The 23,848-nt window shown below is 54.4% G+C and overlaps 1 protein-coding gene across 1 annotated transcript in view; it reads right to left on the reverse strand.

Annotated features, from left to right (window-relative positions):
• Positions 1-1,016: 1,016 nt before the first annotated feature.
• The window catches only part of LOC112397173 (maestro heat-like repeat family member 5), a 33,127-nt gene continuing 10,295 nt past the window's right edge, over positions 1,017-23,848 (reverse strand). Inside the window, 11 exon segments of the mRNA XM_024741291.1 lie at positions 1,017-1,111; positions 1,344-1,415; positions 1,626-1,728; positions 1,859-1,940; positions 1,942-1,964; positions 2,540-2,695; positions 3,264-3,440; positions 7,026-7,169; positions 7,837-7,957; positions 8,427-8,564; positions 23,631-23,710. Coding sequence (XP_024597059.1) covers positions 1,017-1,111; positions 1,344-1,415; positions 1,626-1,728; positions 1,859-1,940; positions 1,942-1,964; positions 2,540-2,695; positions 3,264-3,440; positions 7,026-7,169; positions 7,837-7,957; positions 8,427-8,564; positions 23,631-23,710 — 1,191 coding nt within the window.

Consider the following 23,848-nt stretch of genomic DNA (forward strand, 5'->3'; position numbering starts at 1 on the left):
AAAGCAGGGGGCAGGCTGGGCTGGGCTGGACCTCCTGTTGGAGGGCGGCCGGCTGGGGTCCCGAGAGAGACACCCTGGGGGGAAGCCCTAGGGAGGACTCCGGCAAGGGAGGGTCTCACAGGCAGGGAAAGGGCCCACCTGCCCATTGCACAAGTGGAAAGACCAAGACTGGGAGGGGAAGGACCTCCTGAAGGTCAGGTGGGTCTCCAGGGGCTCCCTGGGAGTCCGGGGACCCTTTCTAGACTCAGCCCTCCAAGGGGTCTTGGAGGAAGGTCTTACTACCCATTTTACAGATAGGACAGCTGAGACTCAGAGAGCTGAGACCCTCGCCTAAGGCCACACAGCTCATCCAGGATGGGCCAGGCCCACCAGGAAGGTCTGCCTCTGGGCCAGGCTGGTTCCGCTGCCAACCCCGGGTGCCAGCCCTGACTGGATTCAGGAGGCTAGAGATGGGGGTGGAGGGAGACCTTGAGTCGCAGGAGCTGAGGGAGACCAGCCAAGGGGCCTCTTGCCCACCGTCAGCACCCCCTGTGACTACGGAGCTCTAAACCAGAGACAAGCTGAATGCCGTCGGAGTGCCCCGGTGAATGGCTGCACTCAGCAGTGAGCCCCGAGGGCCAAGGCTGCCCTGGGAGTGCCCTCCCAGCGCCCAGGACACTGGCAGGCCATGGCTTGGGCTCTGGCCAAGGAGAGCCCACCTGATCTCCATGAGGGGAGGGGTTGTCATTTGCAGGGCGCTGCACAGACTTCCCAGTTTGTCTCTGGGGGACACGGTCTCCCCGGCCTCACCCAGGCCTGCCAGTGTCTCCTGGGGCTTGCCTGGTTCCCCTGGGGACCCACGGAATGGTGGGCAGGCAGCGTACAGGTGTGACACATCTTTGTTGAATCTAGATCTTTCTTTCAAATGGAAAAATGTTATGCAACCAAGCGCTGTGTGGACAGAGCAGGGCTTCCTGACACGGTGGGCCCGGGGCTGGGGGTGGGTGAGCAGGAAGGTGAGGGAGGATGGCTGGACGTCAGCGCGGTCCGGCTGCCATCTGCTGAAGGAAGGACTGCCTGGTGGCAAGTTCTTGGATGCTGGGCTCTGGGTCATTCTTAAGATCCTCAAAAGCTCCAGGAGAGGAGGGAGAAGTCAGAGGCGCCCCCTGCAGCCCCGCCCTGACAGGGCAGCGCCCTCGTTCCCACCTGGGGTGTGGGGGGCAGGTTGGCACCCAGACCCCACCTCCTGGGCCTTCTGGGCCTGGGCGCTCCCCTTCCCCACCCCCTCTCAGCCCCACGTGTTTGGGGGTCCACCCTCCCTGTGACACGGGTGTGGGTGTGGACGGGTTGGGGCCACTTTCTGCAGAACAGCAGCTTCGTGTCCATGTCCTTGACCATCTGGGACACGGCCTGGGGGTGGTGGCAGATGGTATAACCTGTGTGACAACCAGGAGCACGCTGGCCGGTGGAAGGGGGCTTGGACCCGCTCCTGACCCTCTGAGGCCTGGCCCCCTCGCCACCTTTCCTCTTGCCAGTGGCCCTCGAGCTCCAGCTGCAGTGGCGAGGCAGGTGCTGGGCGGGCGGGTGAGGCTCAGGGCGCTCAGGCGGGGCAGGCCCGGGGGTCCCCAAGCCCGGCCCCCGCTCACCCATGAAGAGCGCTGACCAGGTCTTGATGTGACGACGGCGGCTGTGCAGGTAGCCGAGGGCCTGTGCCAAGTGGATGCCGAGCCCCTCCTGGCTGTGGGTCATCTGGGGAGCACGCCTGTCACTCGCTGGGGCCAGAGGGCTGGGCCCGCAGAGAGCATGGACCGGAGCCCCAGCCCCGGGGAGCCCGGCTCCTGGCCCCCCTCCCCTCCCATCCCCCGCTGCGGCCCCAAACCAGGCAGCTCCAGAGGAAGTGGCTGGCGCCAAGGCTCGCCTCCCAGGCCAGCGTGCAGGAGAGGGTGTGCCGCAGCCGCGCCGCGGTGGAAGGCGAGCTTGGCCTGCTGTGGGGACCGCAGGGGAGGGCCCGGGCTCGGGTAGGGTCTGAGGAAGCCGCAGCGTGGGCGCGGCCCCTCCTGGGCTCCTTCCCGCTGCCTGTGAGGCTGCGCTCAGCCCGCCCACCTCCCTGGCCGTGGCACCAGGCCCCGCTCAGCCCCTATTGGCTTGGACACTGGCCGCTATTGTCCATCTCCCTGGCCGCTGGGAGCTCCAGGAAGGCCGAGCTGCGTCTTAGGGGCCTGGCGTGGGGCACGGGCTGGCACACAGTAGGGCTCAGCCCATATCTCAGCAAGTTCAACGAACAACCTGAGCCCCGACTGCAGGCCGGGCGCTGGGGACACAGCAGTGAGCAGGACAGACAGTGTCCTGACCACAGACGGCACGGCCACGTGTTTGCACGTGTGTGTGAGTGCACGTGTGTGCACATGGGGAGGGGCAGGGAAACCAAGGAGGGGGCCAAACCTGCTGCCCCAGGGAGCACCCCCTGCCATCTACAGCCCCCCAGCCCCCTGTCCTCAGCCCCCTGCCACCCGTGGGTCCCCAGCCCCGCCAAGGCGAAGGCCCATCGGGAGGCACTGACCGTGACGACGGCCCGGCAGCTGTCCTTCAGGTGCAGGAGCAGGGCCACCATACTCTGGTGCACCTGGGTTCTCAGGCCACTTAGCTTTCTGCCTGTCATTGACGCCACCAGCTCCCCGAACAGTGCCATGGCCGCTGCCTGGACTCCATCCCGCTCCTGCAAGGCAGAGGCTCAGGGCCAGAGCCAGACCTGCCTGGGGCTCCTGACCCTCCGCTCCGTGGTGGGGGTGGGGCTCAGTCCCCTCAGCGGGACACTTTCACCTGGGCTCAGGGCTCTCAGGGACAGGGCTCCTGGGGAGGGTCACAGGCCATCCTCAGGGACCTGAAATCGTTTCTCTTTCATGCTCACAATCACATCCTGACAACCCGAGTGTCATGAATGCAGCTGGGGGGGGGGCGGGGCAGGGCTTATCCCTCTAATTTCCCAGTGAAGGAAAATCTGCCATTGCAAACGTGCTGACTGGTCAGGAAGGTGAGGACAGGTGGGGTTGGAGAGACTGGATGTCGGCGCTAGTTCAGCCCCATGGAGAGGGGCGAGCGCCACCTGGTGGCCTCCCGGCTGGTCCACCTGCGCCGGTGCACACCCAGGGAGCTGCCCTGGACCTCCACCTCCCTGCCCCAGCTGGACCGTGGCCTGGGGTCCTCCCCGCCTTCGAGGAAGGGAGCTGGGGAGGCACAGGAGGGGCACGAGATGGGGGCACTCGCCCCTCCCTGGGCACACTCACGTTGTCGGAGAAGGAGCGGGCGTTGATGGCGATGCCAAAGCTCTGGGCCTTTGTGCTGTGTGCGCCCAGGCGGTGCAGCATGTCTGACACGGTGCCCATGATGCGCACCACCACCGGCTCGCCGCTGTGGAAGAAGCCGTCGAGGAAGGGCGGCAGCAGTCCACGGAGCAGGCGTCCCTGGGGGAGGTGGGGCCAGTGGGCAGTGGGACCCCTGCCTCTGCACACACCCCGCACCCCAGCCCTGCTGGGTAGACCCAGAGCCAACACAGACTCTGCCCTTCCCAGACCCTCATCCAGGCCTGGGCACCTGCACTGTTCCCTGCGCCCTGCTGGATCCCGCCCTGGCTCTGCCCATGAGGGAAATGAGCTCCGAGCCCTGGTCTGTCCACTGGGAGCTGTGGACAGACTGAGGACAGGCTTCTCCTCTCTGAGCCACTGGGGGTCCTCCTGGGGTTAGGGGAGCATTAGCCCCGTGCTAGTTGGCTCCCAGGTCCTTCCTGTCCAGCTCCGTGCTGGCCAGAGCGCCCCCACCAAGTCCTGGAGACCACCCTTCCCTTCCTCCGCCCCACCCTGCCTTTACCCCCATTTCTAGCCTCCCCATGGGTCAGAGGGGGCCTGGGGGGCTGGAGGAGACAAATTTGGTCAGGTGGGCACACACTGAGGTCGCTGGCGAATCACGTCATGGGGAGTTGGGTGCACCAGTGGTGGCTCCAGACCTTCTATGTTGCAATGACCATTTCCCACTTTTACATTACTTTAAAAGAAAAAGCTAAGTTCATTTTCAGCCAATTCTTCCTGCTCCTCTTGTGTACAGTGTGCTCGTGGATTGTCTGGGTGGATATGTCAGAAAGAGACATGTCAGCAAATGGATGCTTCCCATCATCAAGCCCCTTATCAATGACTTGTGCAAACTAGGCTGATTTTACAACTTTTAAGCAAGTTTTTGGCAACTTCATTGGCTTCCTAAGCTGTGTTTAGTTTTACAGTATTAAATTAATTTCAGTGACAAACACTTTCTGAGCACCAACTGGGTGCAGCCAGGGTGCTGGGACCCAGGTCTGGCAGTGGACTGGACAGGCAGAATGGATTCTAACGGGAAGGACCCAAAGTTAAACACACAACGTGGCATGTGTCAGTCAGTGACGAGTGGTATGATACAGCAGGGCAGGGGTGGAGGTACCGGCAGAGGTGGTGGTTATGAAGGTTTTAAAAAAATTATTTTATTTATTTATTGATTTATTTATTGGCTGTGCTGCACAGCATGTGGGATCTTAGATCCCCGACCAGAGATCGAAGCCTTGCCCCCTGTATTGAAAAGCGGATTCTTAACCAATGGGCCACCAGGGAAGTCCCTAAAGTTTTAATTTTAAGTAGGATCAGAGCATTTGTTACTGAGAAGGTGACAGCTGAGCAAATTCTTACAAAGAGGTGCTGGAAGAGCTTTCCAGCAGAAGGAGCAGCAAGTACAAAGGCCCTGAGGCAGGAGCACGCCTGGGTGTTTGTGGGGTTTGTTGATTGGCTGAATGACCTTACTGTTTGGGGCTGGAGCAACAGGACGGGTGGAGCCCCCATCACCTGAGATGGGGGCTGCAGGAGGAGCCTGTTTGGGGTGAGGGGTCCGTTGTGCACAGGTTGAGTTTGAGATGCTGCTAGAATCCAAGCAGTTTGAGGGTCGAGGCTGGAGTTCAGGTCCGCGTTTGGGATACAGGTTTGGGAGCAACTGGCCTATAGGCGGTACATAAAGATTGGAGGATACCACCAAGGGAGCAAGTGTAGACCAAGGAGAATGGCGGGAAGGGGTCCAAGAACAGGAGGAAGAACAGGTGAAGATGACAAGGCACCACCTTCGACGTGGGAGGAAAACCAAGTGAGGGAGGGGTCCTGGGGCCAAGTGGACGGAAAGGTCACCCAGTCACATGTGCTGACGGGTCCACTGCGGGGAGGTCACAGGTGACCTGAACGGGAATGGTTTCAGGTCAGCTGTGGGTGGGAGGCATGCTAACTGGAGCGTGTCTGCCTTCCTTCGATGGCTACATTTGCAGCGTTCTCAGTTGAATTATTTCATTGATATGTAGGCATGACATTGGGAGCATCTTCTAAAAGCAAAATGTAATTTCTAACAAGGACAAACATGGCTGCGCGCCAGTCCTGAAAGCAGCGTGCAGGTTCTCAACGTGATCGTCCCATGACTGTCGAGGCGTTTTTAGCCTAGTTGTCTGGATCCCCTCCCCCGAGGTGAGCAGTGGGATTGGTGGAGGGGGCCCTCCTTCTGCCTGCCGAGCTGGCCCCTTGTTCCCTGGTAAGAGGACCCCTTTGTGGCAGGGGTGGACTTCCCTGGCCTCCTCGCGTGACCACTGGAGCAGAAGCGGGTGATCAACTTGCAGGCCGTGCCTCAAGGGGCAGGGTGTGCCTGCTGGCTGAAGTGGGCATGGTGGTGGCCGCCCAGGCCCTGCAGAGGAGGGCAGCACCCAGAATGGAGCACAACAAACGAGGAGCCTGCTCCCCTGGGGAGTGCAGAGCAGGACAGCCACAGCGGCGGGAGAGAAATGCACTTCTACCGTGTGTAAGCGGTCGGTTTGGGTCTTTTGCGTGTAGCTACTCTCCGGTCTCCCAGTGCACACACCGGCACCCAGTTAGTGTGATTTGTGTTTGACGGTAGACAGAAGTGGACAGTCCTGCGGGGCCGTTTGTTCTCATGGGCCCCAGCGGAGGGTGCCTCTCTGGCGTCTAGGGCAGCGACCGCAGCCCCTCCCTCAGCCCTGGGGCCCGCTCCATCCCTGCCCCCCCCACAGAAGCAGGTCTCCTTGGCTGGGGGGCTCAGGGTGTGTTGTTTCCCCCAGCCCTGCTGTGGCTGCACCCCCGCCTTGGGAACCATCCACCTTCCCTAGCCCTGGCCGTCCTGGTCTGGTAGCCCCCTCTGCTCTGTCTTCTCTGTTCCTGCAGGTCCACACCCAGTGCGGGGTAGAGAGGAAGCACATGGACACTTCCTACTGATTGCCTGTCTGGGAGGACACCTGGGGACAGGTGTCTGGATGGCTGACCACTGACAGAATGAATGAATGAGTGACAAAGCAAATGTGGATAAATGATTGAGTGAAATGAATGAATGAAAGAAATCAGAAAAGAATGACTCATAAATGAAGGACCCAAGGAACAAGTGGATGGGTGGATGGACGAGTGGGTGGATGGATGGATGGAGGGATGGAGGGATGAATGGCTGACTTTGTGAATGGATGAGTGGGTAGGTAGGTGGATGAGCTGGGGGGTTGTAGATGGAACGGCCGGATCCCCCTAAGGCAGCATTGCAGACCTTCCCTTCTGCCTCTTTGGCAATGTTCCAGCTGTTCATTCATTATGGGATGTGGGTTGCACGGTGATGGGTGCAATCGGGAGGGAGTGAAGCTGAGTCTGCGATGACCGGGGGTACCCGCCCATAAGATTCTCAGGGGAGGTTCCTGTCTGCGGGCCAGCCTTGGGGTGCCAACTGGTGGGCTCCTCCTAGGTGCCTGGAGGTCTGCAGGGGCGTCCGCCTATTCCCGGGTGTGGTGGAGACAGTGTCCTTCGGGAGTAGATGCTGCACCCCTCCCGCGGCCCTGCCAAGAGGCCATCACCAGCACCATTCTGCAAGTGAGGAAACCTAGCCCCAGAAAGGTGATTTTGTGTCCCTAGAGCCGGGATTCCAACCCAGTGGGCCTTGTCTGCACCCCGCACACCTGGCCGCTCTGGGGGTTGCTCCAGCCACGGCTCCCCTCACCCTCTTACCTTCTCTGGGAAAAAGAGGATGTTTCCCAGGACCTACAGGCTCAGCACGCAGACCTCAGGGCTGGGGTCCCTGAGGCTTTGGGCCAGCATGGTCAGGGCGGCCTGTTTGGGGAACACCTCCAGCAGGGCAGGGCTGTAGCGGAACTGGGTGGCCCCCGGGGCAGGCGGGTCAGTCCTGGCATCCTCTCCTAGGGGCCTTCATCTGTGTCTGGGAGCAGGGCTGTAGGACCAGGGCCTGGCAGGCGGTTTGGGGAGGGTGGCTGACCTGCTCCCTCTGGGTATCTTGGTTAATGGGTATTTGAAACCCACCTCCAAGCTGGTTCGATCCTTCAATGTATAGCTGGGGAGACTGAGGCCCAGAGGGGGAAAGGTCCTTGTCTGAGGTCACACAGCAAGGCTGGGAGCAGCATACATCAACAGCCTGGCTCCTGGGGCACTTGGGGACAAAGCCCCGTGGAGGGAGGCCCAGACGTTCCTCGAGCGGGGTGGGGTGGGAGAAGCACAGGCTTTGATTGGGGTCTCCTTCTACTCTTTCATTGCCCTTTTGGCTTCACGGTCCCGGGGTGGGACCTCGAGTCATCAGGGAGCAGGGTGCGTGGAAAGACAGTCCCGCCAGGCTGCAGGCTGAGGGGGCGCTGGGAGGTGCGGACCCAGCCAGAAGCCCCCGACCGCGGGCCCCAAGGAGCTGGAAGCGGGAAGGAGGGGTGTGAGGGGTTTGTCGGGCAGGTGAGGTGCTGGTGTGGTTCTGGCGGCGGCTGAGGCAGCCGGACGAGGGGCTCAGGCTGTCTCTGAGGGGCTCCCCTCGCCGCACGCAGGTCCCCGTGAGGATGACGATGGCTGCCTTCCTCCCCCGCTGCTCCTGGCTCTGCAGGCTGGGTAGCAGCTGGGTGATCGGCACCGTGACTTGCTTGCAGCGGCTCTGCACCATGGCCCTGGGCACAGGCGAAGGGCAGGGGCAGGGCTTGGGCTTGCGGACACAGCCCCGTGTCCCCCTCCCCACACACCCCAACCCAGGGGCCAGGCGGCCAGAGGTGTTGCTGAGCGTGGGTGGGCACATCTCTCTTCGACCGTTTCCTGCTCCCTTTGCACCCACTGGCCGCCCACTGGCTGCCAGGCCCGGGCTGAGCATGGGATGGACAGGGGAGCAGATTTGGCCCTTGTCCCCTAGGAGGCCTCAGGCTGTGGAAGGGGCCGGAGGAAGACGCCTGCATCCTAGGCTTCCAGCGTGTGCGCGTGAGACGGGGGCGGGGCGCCCGTGCTTTCCGTGCCCTGCGTGCACACGTGTGAGTCCGTGGGGCTGTGCTCGCAGGCAGGCCCTGGAGGTACGGAAGTCCACAGCCTAGCCTTCTGGGCAGGGGTGACCCGGGCAGTCCCCTTCCCCTGGCCCCGCCCTGCCCCTACCTGGCGAGGAGGCCCATGCCCTGCGGGTCGGTGTGGGTGGTGGCGAACAGGTCCCAGGCTCCCTGCAGCTCCAGGTGGGCGAAGTCCTGCCAGTGCCCAGTGGCGGGCAGCAGGCTCTTCAGCGCCTCCAGCGACGTGCTGCGGCAGTGCAGAGGGGTCCCCAGCCAGCCTCGCCCTTGGGGAGGGTGCCCAGCCGTCGCAGGTGGAAAGGTGCCTTGTGGTTCCCGTCTGCACTCAGGGCCTGGCAGCACTGGGGCCTCCCGGGGGCAGCTCGTTCCCGGCCTCCTTCAACAGAGATGTCGGGGCGTGGGATGGGTGTGCGCCCGGTGGCGGAGCAGGAGACTGGAGGGGGGCCTCCTGGGAGGGGCGGGTCCAGGGGGAAGCTCGAGACAGGTTTGGCACATGGTCAGCATGAGGTGCCCACAGCTGGCTTTCCAGGGCTGGAGAGAGAGAACTAGGAAACACTGGGGACAGGTGGTTTCCCCAGCTGCAGGGTGGAAGGGGCCCCAGCAGAGCCTCGATGGACACTGCCGTTTGAAAGTGGAGCTGAGAATGCAGAGGGGTCCCGGCAGGGGAGGAGGACAGTGGGGGTGTGTGTCACGGGGGCCTGGAGGAGGGTCCACCTGCAGCTCCTGAGGATGCGGGGAAACCAGGTCCACCGGCCGCGTGCTTGCGTGGACTCAAGAAAGAGAGCTGGACCCGGAGCACGGTGGGACAGGGTGCGGGTCAGGGACCGTGCTGCCCGTGCCCCGTCCGGGTCACACAGCCTGGCCAGGGGCCGCAGAAGCAAAGCGCGGCTAGGCCGCGGGCTCCAGACCTGCACAGTGGTGTCAAGCCACGGGCTCTGGGCTGCCCCGGGCCCTGCAGGCAGTGCACGGGCGGAGGGCCCGGGAATAGCTCGGTGGCCCGTCTCCCTGCCTAGCCACCCCGCGTCTGGTGGCGTCACCTGGATGTGTGAGCGCCCCCAGAGTGAGGCTGTCAGCTTGGACCAGGCACAGCTCTGATCAGATTTGCAAATCCAAATGTGAAGGGATGAAATGCCATTCCGTGAAAGTCCCCAGTGGGGCCGACTCAAATGTCAGCTGGCCTGTCATCTCACCCCCAAGCCGTGCCGCTAAAAAGAGGCTGAGTTTTCCGGGTCACTGGTCTCAGCCAGAGTGATGCCGGTTTCAGGAGAAGGCGACTCCGGGCACACTGGCATTTTGTCTGCTCTGTGATGACTCTCGGAAGCTTCTGGTCCTGGGGCACGTTGGGCATCTCCTCTCACGGTCGCTGTGTCCCTGCACCACACCAGGGCTTCTGGAAAGATGGCGTTTGGCTGATTTGGGCATTCTTGGGACTCCCTTGCTGACTCTCGGGGTGAACAGCATCACTTGTGGGGCCCTAAAGCCTAAGACCATCCCCAGCCCAGGACCCCGGGCAATGCACAGGGACCCTTGTTGCCTGAAATCCATGCAGCTCCTTGACCGACAGAAGACGGAGGCCCTCGGGTCCGAGCCCGGCCATGCAGGACTCCCCTCCCTTCCTCCTGGGGTGAAGTCGTGCTCTCCTTCAGCCTCACCCCAGGGATGCCTGGCGCAGAACGACTCTGAAGATGAGGGAGGGCTGGAGGGTGGGCTGCAGGGGTGCAGGGAGCCTGCGGGGTTCACACAGAGCTAGGGCTTCCTGTGCATCAGTGCCGCGGGACACAGACCGCTGTTGTCCCGGGGGGACGAGGGAATGGAGCGTGGCCCTTTCCTTCCCTCCTGGTGTCCCCCAGTCTGACGTGAGCTGCAGGAGGACGCTCTGTCTTCTCATCTTTGTATGTCGCCCCAGTGCCGACCGGATACTGTCACTTCCGCGGCACGGAGCCCCCTGTAGCTGCCCACTGTTCTGGGACTGAGCCGTGGGGTCACCTCCTTCCTGTCCCTTCCTCTTTGGGGTACCCCTGCCTGGAAGGCTCTTTGCCCTCCTTTCCCCACCCAGTGAGCTCTAACCATCATTCAGATCTGTCCTCAGAGGCTGGGTCCTCAGGGAACCACATGCAGGGGGCGCCCCCCAAGGTCATCCTTTGCAGAGGCTGTGCCTCTCCTTCAGGGCACTCTCCAGGGTGTATCATGCATCACCGGGCTGTCACTTGACCCCATCTGCATTTCCATGGGGCTGAGCTCCTGAGTGCAGGGATGGCTCTCTGGTGACTGAGCACGGTCTGTGACACAGCAAGTGCCATCCGTATTCATTAAGTAATGAGAGCAGGACACACAGGACACTTAGCAAGTATCGGCCAAAGAATACATAAGCCGTTAGTCCTTTCTCTCCTCTTTTCGACCAAGAGCTGTGGGGAGCACGGAGTGGAAGGGGGGCCGAGGCTGAGGCCAGGGGCCAGGGAAGGAGGCAGGTCCGAGCAGGGCCGTGTGGACTCCAGACCGGGGCAGAGCACCAACCTTCCCGTCTGTCCCTTCCTGCTCAGGAATCCCTGCTCAACCCCTGGGAAGTCACAACCCCCATGGGTCCGAGGAATCAGGAGGCCCTTGGGCCTGAGACCACGGCACCCCGACTGGGCAAATCGAACAGAAGACGTTTGGGCTGGGGTCATGATCTAACCCTTAACTGAGGCCCCAAGTGTTGGTCGCTTGCATAGGGTCACCCTAGCATAGAGGCTACCCAGTCCTCTGCGGCGCCTGACCCGCACAACACCTGGGGAGGGACCAACCCCATCGCACAGAAGAAGAAACCAAGACCATGAGATGGAGAGACCAGCTCAGAGTGCTCACAGTGGGGTTAGGAGGAGATCTTAGATCTCAGATCCAGGCCCCAAACAGCATATCATTATTAACTGCTTATTTGTTCCTTGTCGACTGCCAAAACCCAGGACTACGGACAGTGTTTTAAATAAAAGAGCTTTAAATTAAACTTAAAGCTTTAAGTCAAAAAGAGGACTAATCAGGAAGTGAGAAGCAAAAGGAAGCACCCCCGTGCCACAGTGAGAGATGACTGAACATTAATTTTATGTGAGCTTCCTGGCAGCCAGGGCAAGAAGGAAAATATGTTGGATTATACCTATAAGTGGATGAAGGGAGTGTCTTTGAAATGAAGAGAAATGAGATGTCCTATTAGAGTTAAAGAGATTCAGCCCCTAATGGATGAAACAAGAGGAACGGGAAGTCCTTTGTGGGGCAGGGTGGACAGTGCCTGGAGGAGGACCTTGCTGAGAACCAACCAAAGCAGGAAACGTCTCTAAAAGAAGGGGTTTTGTTCATCAGAGATGCAAAGGAAAGGGAGAGTCCCAAGGCAGGGCCGTCCACGCTTGCTGCTTCCCTGGCAGGAAGCCCTGCCAAACCCTCACCTGTTGCTTCCAGGGGCCGGCACAGCTTAGCAGGACGTCAGGAACCTCAGAGGCCCAGGACTAGTCTGACTCTGCCTTGAGCCTTGCGTGGCTGCCACAGGTATCCTGTGCCACCCTCATGCTGCCGGGGGCACCCACAAGACAGTGGGCCTCTCGGTAGTGAGTGCCCAGATCCCTCTTCGGCCCCTGTCCCCCTGGATGGTACCACCACATCCACCTAGTGTCAGACCTGGGGCCACAGTGATGCGCCTGGGTGGTGCTGCCCTCTGAGGCCCAGGAGCGGCTGCTGACCTCTTTGCTGTCCTTGATGGCTGGCGGACATCACTGCCGATTGGCCTGCTGTGCTCTCGGGCCCCTTGGGGTGGTATCCGCATCGCCGTTGTCCTCTGGGCAAGGGGCCCAGGTCCCATCCCAGCTCCAGGGAAGGTGTGGGAGACAGACCTGGTCAGTCGGAGCCCCACATGCCCCTGTGGCCAAGGCAGTTGGTTCAGGGGTGGGCCTGTGAACTAAGCTGGGCCAATTAGAGCCAATAGACGTGCCCAGGATGGGAGTGTGTCCTGTGGTTGCTGGGGCCCCGCCCTTCTCTTCCGGGAGGACCCGCCCAGAGAAAAGCCAGGACCTGCGAGGTGGGAGGGGGGAGGGCTGAGGCTGCCGGAGCATCTTGACACAGCTGAGCCTGAGCAGAAGGCCCCCTGGTGCTCCCCGTGAGGTGACAGCCATCCTGTTCTCTGGGGGAGCCCTGTGTGAGACAGACATATGTCCCTGCTCCCCGGAGCCCCCATTATATGGGGCACAGATGACAGCTGTAGCTGGGATGGGCTGGAGGGAGGAGGGCTGCTGTTTTAGAGAAGATGGTTGGGAGACCGCAGGAGGTGAGGCTACTGGGGGAAGAGCACCCCAGGAAGAGGGCGCAGCAGCCGCAAAGGTCCTGAGGCGGGAGTGTGCTGGGTTTGAGAAACGGCAGGAAGATGCTGAGGCTGGAGCAGAGGGTGTGCGTGGATGGTGGGGGCTTGTGGCAGGAGCTGAGGTCCTGGAGGAGACAGGCACCCAGATGAGGAAGGACCAGAGGGCCACTGGAAGGGTTGGGCCCTTCTCAGAGTTAAAGGGGGAGGAAGCAGGGAGGGTTCTGAGCACAGGCGAGGTCTGACCTGACTTAGGGGTGGAGGGCAGTGGGGGGGTGGTAAGGGGGAGAAGGGGAGGCTGGACCTCATGGGGCGGGGGAGGGAAGCTGATGGACCAGGCAGTTCATCATAGCTTTCTCCTAACCCTCCTGTTTCTGGAAGGAGAACTTTTTAATAGCTTATTAGGGAAGATTCATGCATTTTGCATGGTTGATTTGAATAAAAAAGGAACTTGGTGCATATTCGAATTCAGAAGCAGTATGAGAGAAGTGACAGTTTTTTTCAGTGAGTGTCTTGGGGAGAGCTGTTAAAACTGGCAGCTTGTGTGAAGCTCATCATAGTACCAACAAGTGAAAAGAGGGGTCGCCCCGAGGCTTTTAAAGACTTGCTTAATGGATTTCTCCAGATATGCGCAGTGCAGAGGAAGGCAAGCCTGCCAGCCCGGGCCATGACCCTCCCACAAGGGGCCAGTCCGCACTGGTCAGGAGGGGGGTGGAAGGAGGCTGACAACTGTCCAGCACATCAGAGCGAAAACGTGCCAGGGTCCGGCGCCCTGTGCAAGGGAACCCGGAGGGCGTCTGCCTGCAGGGGCTGAGTGGTGGCTGGGCAGGCATCCCTGCCGTTCTATGGGCTCTAGCTCAGCAATGCACAGACATTCTGTGTGGCTCAGAGGAGCCTCCTCTCCTGCCTCTGGTCTCCTCACCTGGCCTATTCCCGCTCAGCCTTTAGGGCTCGCCCTACAGTCACTTCCTCCTGGAAGCCTGCCGTGGCTGCTTCCTCCTAAGCCTGGGTTTCCTGGGGTCCAGCTCCCCTGGCACCAACCTGGGTCAACTTAGGGGCCATCACTGGTGTGTGCAGAGCTTTTCAGTGTCCTTGTGCCCATTTTGCACATGAGGAAACTGAGGACTGGAGACAGGATGTGCTCTGATCAGGGCCCTGCCTCGTAATGGGGAGATGGTGCAGGTCAGGCCTGCCTAGTCCCATGGCCTTTCTGCCTGGTCGGGGGGGAAGCATGGCCCTGCAAGACTGGGGGAGGCAGGGGGCACCGGGGCTCTCCAGTGTCAGTGACCGTGACGGCCCTCTTGTTTTCTGTGCTAGGTGTCTTTGGGCCTGCGTGCTGGGTGGAAGGGGCTGGAGGGGCAGGAGGGACCCTGGAATGATGGGGTGTGGGCGGGGAGGGCATAGTTGGGGGGTTTGATGACCTGCAACCCCCAGCTTTCAGAGATACCCGAGGGGGGCTGCCCTTGAGCACTGGGGAGGCCACACCAGTCCCATCTGACCCTAGCTGAGTGGGCTCAGAGGACTCTGGGAGATTCCAGAGTGAGGTCACCACCCACCTAGAAGTGGCACCTTTGCAGTGAGAAGGGCCTGGACTCAAATCCCTGCTCTGCCCCGTGCTGGCTGGGTGACCTTGGCCAAGTCACTTCACCTCTCGAGGGCAAAGCTGCCTCGAGGGGCTTAGGTGAGATGGCTCCCCAGGAGCGAGGGTGCACAGAGGGCCAAGGCTTCTATTCTACTCCCTGTGGGTGTCTATCACTCAGTCAGCACCTCTGTACTGGGCACCGTCACGGTCAGGCAACGTCCCGGGGTGCTGGGCAGAGAGAGAACCAGTAAGAATCCTGGGCGTGACCCCCCTAGGGTTTGACTTGGGCAGCAAACGATGGTGCGTCAGACACTACCCCACGTGCGTACAGCAGGGCGGGAGGGGGCACGCCAGGAAGATGCATCTGGGAGGTCTCCGCTAGGAAGGGGGGTGCCTGCGGAGACCTGAGAGCAATGGGAGAGGCTGCAGCTCTGAGATGGTGGCCTGCGTGGTGTGTTCAGGGCCAGTGTGGGCGGCGTGACCTGAGCAGTGGAGGGCAGGAGGACAGTGAGGTCGTGGGGCAGCATCACAACTTGTTGGGTGCCGTAAAGGTTTTGACGTGGGGGCCGCTGGAATGTTTGGAGTGGAGGAGAGACGTGATCCGACCTAGTTTTAAAGGACCACTCTGGCTGCTGGGACGGAGGGGCTGGAAACGGGCCAGGACGCGCAGTGAGAGCGCGTTATGTCCTAACTAGGGTGGTGGTGTCGGCGGCTGGGGGAGATGGAGGCAGGTGGACCGCAGGGCTTCCCAGAGGATGGGCTGAGGGGTGGAGAAGAGAGCCAAGGCGACACCGAGAGCTTTGGCCTGAAGCTGGAGGATGAATCGCCATGTCTGACACAGGAGCTGGCAAGACGAACAGGTGCAGAGCAGGGTCAGGGGGTGGCCTGGACGTGGCAAGTGGACACCCATTAGACATCCCTGTGCATCCGGCCAGGGAGAACATTCGGGAGGCGCCTGGGCTTAGGTGATATTTAAACCAGGGGGCTGGAAGTGGCCACCAGGGCAGGGAGTGTAAGTGAAGATGGGGCCTGAAGCTCAGCCCTGGGGCCCCTGCGTTGAGAAGACAGGGGCACAGGAAGAAGCAGCCAGGAGGCTGTGCAAGAGCGGCTGGGCTTGTGGGGGAGGAGCCAGGTGAGGGTGGGTTCTGGGAGCCAAGTCAGGAAAGTGTTCCCAGCCCAGGAATAAGCCCACGCAGACCTGGTCAATTGATTTACAACAAAGGAGCCAAGAACATGCAATGGGGAAAGGACAGTCTCTTCAACAAATGGTGCTGGGAAAACTGGGCAGCCACGTATGAAAGAATGCAACTGGACCTCTATCTTACAGCACACACAAAAATTAACTCGAAATGGATTAAAGACTTGAACATAAGACCTGAAACCATAAAACTCCTAGAAGAAAACCTAGGTGGTAAGCTCCTTGACGTCAGTCTTGGCAATCATTTTTTTGGATCTGACACCGAAAGCAAAGGCAGCAAAAGCAAAAATCAACAAAGCGAGACAATATCAAACTAAAACGCTTCTGCACAGCAAAGGAAACCATCTACAAAATGAAAAGGCGACCTAGTGAATGGGAGAGAATATTTGCACATCGTATTTATGAAAAGGGGTTAATGTTCAAAATACTTGAAGCACACACACAACTCAATAGCAAAAACAAACAAACAAAAACTCCCCACACAATCCGATTAAAAAATGGGCAGAGGATCTGAGTAGACATTTTTCTAAGGAAGACATACAGGTGGCCAACAGGTACGGGAAAAGATGCTCAAGCATCACTCACCATGAGGAAAATGCAAGTCAAAACCCCAATGAGGTATCATCTCACACCTATTGTCAAAAGGACAAGAACTAACAAGTGTTGGGAAGGATGTGGAGAAAAGAGAAGCCTTGTACACTGTTGGCGGGAATGTAGGTGCAGCCTTTATGGAAAGCAGTATGCAGATCCATCAACCACCACGTGATCCAGCAATCCCTCGGGAATTTATCTGAAAAATGCGAAAACACTAACTTGAAAAGATATATGCACCCCCACGTTCATAGCAGCATTATTTACAATTGCCAAGACATGGAAACAACCTATTTGCCCATCAGCACATGAATGGATAAAGAAGATGTAGCATATATATATATATATACACACACACACACACACACAATGCAATAGTACTCAGCTATAAAAAAAAAAAGAATAAAATTTTGCCATTTGAGACAACATGGATGGACCTAGAGGGTATTATGCTAAGTGAAATAAGATATATATAAAATGAAATATTATTCAGCCATAAGAAAGAAGGAAATCTTGCCATTTGAGACAACATCGATGGACCTTGAGGGCATTAGCTTTAGTGGAATAGGTCAGACAGAGGAAGAAAAATACCAAGTGATCTTGCTTACATGTGGAATCCAAAATGAAAACAAAACCCAAACCAAACAAACAAAAACTCAGCTCATATCTACGGAGAACATGCTGGTGGTTGCTAGAGGTGAGCAGGCAAGGTAAGTGAAATGGTGAAGAGGGTCAAAAGGTACAGACTTCCAGGTATAAGATAAGTCCCGGGGACGTAATGTGCGCACCGCGGCCGTAGCTGTTAACGCTGTATTGTATATTTGCAACTTGCTAAGAGAATAGCTCACCACGAGGACAGAAAACCTGTAACTATGAATGATGATGATTGTTAACTAAACTTACTGTGGTGATCATTTCACCCCACCACCCCTCCCCAAAAAAAAGAAATAAGAAAGAGAAAGCGTTCCTAGGAGTGAGAGTGGTTGCCATGAAGACACACAGGAACCTGAAAGCATGTCAGAAAGTGACAGAAGCCAACCTGAAAAGGCTACGTATGGTATGATTCCAGCTCTGTGACATTCTGAAAAAGGGAAAACCATGTAGACAGTCAAAAGATCAGTCATTGCCAGGGGTTTAGTGGGAGGGAGGGATGAATAGGCAGTGCACAGGGGGTTTGGGGGCAGTGAAACTAACCTGTATGATGCTGTAATAGTGAATGCTTGTCACTCACTGTACATTTGTCCAAATCCGTAGAATGTACACCCCCAAGAGTGAATTGTAATGTAAACTATAGACTTTAGTTAATAATAATATATCAATATCGGCTCATCAATTGTAACAAACATAGCACACTAAGGCAAGATGTTACCAAGAAAGGAGCCTGGCAGGGGAGGGAAGTAGATGGAACTTTGCACTTTCTGCTTAATTTTTCTGCAAACCTAAAACAGCTCCCAAAAAAGAAAAGTCTATTTAAAAAAATGGAAAGAGACATACAATGCAATACTAAAGAAAGGAAAACTGGTGTTACTAGATTTAGATTAGAATAGACAATCAAGATCTAGAAATCTACATTAATATCAGGGTGGTGAAAAAAGGTCTCCAAAGACTACAAGCAGCGTGATACTCTTTATAAAAAATTATTGAAACTACAAATAAAATGTTTTTAAGAATATGTTTAGATGCAATCTCACTATATAAAAAGAAAGCAAAAAAATGAGGGTGGATGAGCCAGGAGGATGGAAGCAGTGACGGTGGGCAGCCCTGTCCTTTGATGTAGTTCATAACTAGGGCCCTGGCTTTTGTACGGGTGACAGCTTCACAAGTGTGCATTCGATTACTGAGAAGAATCCTTGCTCTAAGTAAAGAACTAAATTAAAGCAGGCCATGCATAGAGCCGTGATGGACGAGTGTGACAAAGCAAGGATTATCCCTAGTCCAGCTTTGAGGGCCAGGGCAGTAAAAGCAGTTGCCCAAGGGTGAAAGAGGAAAAAGAGAAAACGAGGAAGCTGGGCAATGATTCTAAAAGTTATGTAGAAATGCAAAGGGCCAAGAATGGCCAAGACAGTCTTGCGGAAGGAGGAGGGGGAGGCCTTTCTGGATCAGGGGAGGTGAATTAATATAAAGTTGTAGGAATGAGAACCTTGGGTGTTGGCCTAGGCACAGATAAGCAGAGCAGTGCCAAGCAGGGAGAGCGCAAAGGCAGGTCCCTAGCACACAGCTCTTTTTTTAAAAAGAAATAATTTATTATTTTATATTTATCTTTGGTTGCATTGGGTCTTTGTTGCTGCGTGTGGGCTTTCTCTAGTTGTGGCTCGTGGGCTCAGTAGTTGTGGCATGTGGGCTTAGTTGCTCTGCGGCATGTGGGATCTTCCCGGACCAGGGCTCGAACCCATGTCTCCTGCATTGGCAGGCGAATTCTTAACCACTGCGTCACCAGGGAAGTCCCTCAGCACACAAACCTTGACTACAGGGAGCAAGCACCCAGAGCTGCAAGAACAGGGTGGGGAACTCGAAAAAGGATGCTGGACGTTTAGAAGAAACTGGAGCCCGATTAGCACCTCCGTGATGTGGGTGGTTGGAGGGCTGAATGAGAAAGGCAAACTCTAGGATTTTTATAAGGTAATGTCTGAGAATGAATGATGGAACTTGGAACTCCTTTTCATCAAAGGACCTAGTAAGGGAGCGAAAGGAAAGCTGCAAAGTGGGAGAAGATATTTAACATAGAATCAGCTGAGACCTTGTATCCAGATTACTGTACGTAAAGAATTCCTAGAAATCGATAAGAAAAGGAGGGACGACCCAACAGAAAAATGTGCAGGATACTTGAATAGGCATCACCAAAGATGCCGTTTCAATGGCCAAAAAGGGCATGAAAGGATGTACAACCTCCTTATTTAATCAGCAAAGTGAAAATTAACATGGAAATATGATTAATACTACCCACAAGATTGGCTAAAATTTTGATGGTTGACTAGAAAGTTGATGTTAAGTGTTCGTGAAGATGTAGAGCAACAGGAACTCTAAAAAATACTGTGGGAATGAGAGGCGGTTTAAGTACTTTAGAAACATTTTGCGTCATATGTTGGTGTTGGTGCCACGCCTACACTATGGAAATTGAATGCAGATGTGCCTCAGAGCACATGTATGACCAAATTCACAGCAGCGTTAACCACAGACCTAAACCCAAATGTCCATCCATAGTAAGAAGGGTAACTGGTGTTCACAGGATGGGATCCTACACAGCAACCAAAATGAATGAACTCCAGCTCTGTGGAACATATCGGGAGGAGGCTTAAGCATAAGATGTTGAGGGAAAAAGCCAGATAACGAAAGAATACTGGGAGGGCTCATATCACACAATTCTGTTCATATTTTAGGACACGCCACCATTATTTCACGCACAACTAAGAACGAAAAGGTATCCAAGGTGGGAGTCTAATAGGGGCCCCACCAAAAAGGTTGGACCCCAAGGGCTGTGTGTACAGTGTAAATGTGACAAAGCAAAACAAAAGGAAATAAAACCCCCGCCTTGCAGAAAGAACAGCAAGAAAACCGGTGCTCACTGAGCACACCGTGGGGAAGGAGGATGGCGCTCCTGAGAATCCAAACCACTAAACCTACCTTGGGGTCTGAATCGCACCCCCATTGTGCCCCCCACCAAACACCCTCCAGCAGAGACTTTTACATTTGAAGTGGTCTCAGGATAAGAGTGCCCCCAGGGGACTGAGAACCCTACATCATTCCAGGCGTAAGGCACCATCAATGTAAAATGTGCTCCTACTTCATAGATGTTGATGTGTGAAAAATGTGCTTCTTAGAACTGAGGAAATAAGGTATAAATTCCCATACAGATAAAACTGAACTATAGACCTGGGCAGCTGAGGACAACGGTGGCTGCCTGGGTCCCCGCCCCCCCCCTCAAAATTTCCTTGAAAAACAACACAGCAGGAAGAAGAGAAAAGTAAAACCACACAATGTGACCTCAGAGAACACCCAGACTTCAACACAGTATAAGCAGAAGAGAGCTATGCCAGCCCCGGCCTGCAGTCTCTCACACTCCCACCCCACCCCTGTTCCACCATGAGGCTCTGTGGCAGATAAAAGGAGGATGAGAGAAACTATGGAGAGGAGAGGAGACAGGACCTGGCAACAGGGCTCAGAATTGATCTAAATCGCCTTCAGGAAGACAAAGTCCATCTTAAGTCTGAAAATATGAAACAATAAAGAAGAAAGACACCAACTAAACCAGAGCACTGACCACAAGAAAGGGACTGAAAAGAATGTTCATTTGAAGGGCGGCATTCAACACACACAGCTTTGGGGAGAAAAAAGGGGCAAAAAAGAAAGAAGTACCCTTTGAAATTGGTTGGTGAAAGGTAATGGCACAAAAAGGAAAAATTTAAGGTCCTCCAAGAGAAAAAGGACACCCCATACTGGAGGATACATAATCCTTTCACCTACCACCAAAACTAAAAATCTGCTAAGTTACCTGGACTTTGGTATACTGACAGAAGAGGGTGCCATTGAACTTGAAATTCTACAAAACAGTCTAATAGTGTTGTATATAAACAGGATAAAAATTAATAGACCCATAGAGTTACTGCAAAAACTCCTGGAAAACAAAAGCACACATCCAGGGCTTCCCTGGTGGCTCAGTGGTTGAGAGTCCGCCTGCCGATGCAGTGGACACGGGTTCGTGCCCCAGTCCGGGAAGATCCCACATGCCGTGGAGCAGCTGGGCCCATGAGCCATGGCCGCTGAGCCTGCGCGTCCGGAGCCTGTGTTCCCCAACGGGAGAGGCCACAAGAATGAGAGGGCCGCGTACGGCAGAAAAAAAAAAAAGCACACATCCAATGAGAAAATTCCTCCTCTGGAAAACAACCATGATTCAGATAAAAGTGTAAGACAACACCCCACATGCAGGCCAATAAACTCAAGCAAGCCTTTAAAGATATGAAAAACCGCCTTGAATTATAAATTCAAAAAGGACCAAAAAAAAAAAAAAGCCTCTAATAAGAAAGGAAAAGGGAGTTGATTGAACTCAGAAGTGAAAAAAAGAATTCAAGGTGCTCAAGAGAGAGAAGACTCAAATGAAAATTAGAAAGGGGCATTGAGGAAAAGTAGAAAGACCACCAAGAGAATAAAGATGAATTTAAGAGAAGTAAAAACGGTCACAGAGAAAGTAGGAGAAATGGAAGACAGGCAAGGAAAGACTAGCATTTGAATTACTGGAGTCTCTGGAGAAGAAAAACAACAATGGAACAGCACTACTATTTAAAACTATAACCAAGAGAGAAATAGGTGGGGGAGATAAAGAGGTACAAACGTCCAGTTACAAAATAAATAAATCACAGGGATGAAACATACAGTGTTGGGAACACAGTCAATAATAATGTAATATTTTTGTGTGGTGACAGATGGTAACTAGACTTATCATGGTGATCATTTTGAAATGTATAGAAATATAGAATCACTATTTTGTGCACCAGGAACTAACACAGTGTTGCAGGTCAATTATACTTCAAAACAAACAAACTCATAGAAAGAGAGACCAGATTTGTGGCTACCAGAGGTAGGGGTTGGGGGAGGGGGAATTAGATGGAGGTGGTCAAAAGGTATAAACTTTCAGTCATAAGATAAAGAAGTACTAGGGATGTAATGTACACCATGATTAATAGAATGAACACTGCTGCGTGTTATATATGAAACTTGTTAAGAGAGTGAATCCTGAGTTCTCATCACAAGGACAAAAATTTCTTTTTCTTTTATTTTGTATCTACATGCCATGGTGAATGCTTGCTAAACTTACTGTGGTCATCATTTCATGATCTATGTAAGTCAAATCATTCTGCTGTACACCTTAGACTTATCCAGTGCTGTATGTCCAATTATGTCTCAATAAAGCTGGAAGAAAAAAATTACAACCCAGAGAACTTTCCAGAAACAATAACAACAAAAGACTTAAATCTACATATTCAAAAGACTCACCGGGTACCTGGGAAAATTAACACAGAATGATCAATTCTGAGACATTTCTTAGTAAAATTGTTATATCTCAAAGGTAAAGAAAAAAGTTCCAAGGTCTCCAGACAAAAAGATCAAATAACTTACAAAGGCAAAAAAAAAAAATTTTTTTTCATCAGACTTTTCAAAAACAAAGCAAGGCAACAATTGAGCAGCATTTAAAAAATACTTAGAGACTTCCCTGGCAGTCCAGTGGTTAACACTCTGTGCTCCCAAGGCAGGGGACACGGGTTTAATCCCTGGTCTGGGAAGTAGGATAGCTGTCCTTCATAAAAGAACCTAGGGTGTTCTGAATCCATGAACCTTCTTGAGGAATCTGTCAGAGGATGAGCTTTGTCAAGCTAAGAGATGACTAGAAATCTTTGGCAAAGGGACTTAGGGTGAGTGTGTGTACTCGCTCAAAACAAATGTAAGGAGGAAGGTGGATCACTACACTGCAAAGTTTGAAGTGTGCAAATGGAAACATAGAAGGAGAAGGGACGAATAATCTCACTGGTTGTTATATGGGCAATGGATGGGAGTTTAAGGATATCAATAAAAATGGGTAAACCAGATATTAAAAGGTTAAATAAGAAAACAAGGGACTAAGGGCATTAAAATCGGTTAGGAGTAATTAGTAATTACTAATTAAATTAGTAATTTAATTCCTAAATTAAAAAAACAACTAAAGATCAAAGAATACACGTCATAGAAAAAAAACCCAGCAAATAAAACACATGCAATTACAAAATATTATGACAGAGTTGAGATTCAGCATATCAGTCATATTGATAAGTGTGAATGGACTTAACTCACCTATTAAAATAAAAAGATTTTCAATTTGGATTACAGATCAAGACCAAACTATATGCTATATATAGGATGATACCTAAAGCAAATGGATTCTGAAATGTTAAAATAAAAGCATGGGCAAATCCATACTGGGCAAATGGGAAAAAATAGGAGAGAAGAGGCAGTGATCCTGATAAGAAAGTTCAAGCCCTCAAAGCATTAAATGTGACAAGGCAGGGCACTTTTTAATGCTGACAGTCACAATTCGTAAAGAAGATATAACACTTATGAATATGTGCACCATGTAACATTATGAACCTTATGAAGTAAAAACTACAGGAGATGGAAGGATACATAGATAGAAACACATTAATAATAGGAGACATTAACACACCATTCTCGGTACAAGACAGATCAAATGGACACAAATTGAGGAGGTAGAAGACCTAAACAACACAATCAGTAAAGTAAATCTTACAGGTATATAGCAAGTCCTACACCTGATAATAGAAAAAAACACCTTTTCAAGTGCCCATAGAATCTGGGGTGTTACCACGAATAACTGCTCTGACCTTGAGTGTCTGGGTGGGTCAGCTCACTCTGGAGAGTGGCTGTGCCCCAGTGGCTCTGGCCTCCATAAGCTGCCCACCCCCTACGTACTGTGGCCTGCACTGGCTCAGGTCCCTAGCCCTGCCCAGTAGGGTGTTGCTGTCTGATCTCTCCCCCGTCACTGTCCTGCTGGTACCAAGCCTGAGCTGTGAGGTTGCTGTTTGATGCTGAGCGAGGTCCTGTGTGGGGTTGGGGAGCCTACCAGAGGCTGGAGATGATGTGGATGGCCTGTTGGTGGGTCGACGTGCACAGCATGTCCTGGGGCTCCTTCTCCATCAGAAGCTGGAAATCCCAGGTGAAGGCTGAGTCACTCACACCTGGGCCTACCTCACTTCCGCCACCAAGTCTCAACCCTGCCTAAAGACCTTGGTGCCCAGCACCCCTGTGACCCACAGGATTATGCCCTAGATCCTCACCTAC

This window comes from Neophocaena asiaeorientalis, unplaced genomic scaffold (genome assembly GCF_003031525.2).
Source record: "Neophocaena asiaeorientalis asiaeorientalis breed wild unplaced genomic scaffold, Neophocaena_asiaeorientalis_V1.1 scaffold177, whole genome shotgun sequence".
Taxonomy (NCBI): domain Eukaryota; kingdom Metazoa; phylum Chordata; class Mammalia; order Artiodactyla; family Phocoenidae; genus Neophocaena; species Neophocaena asiaeorientalis.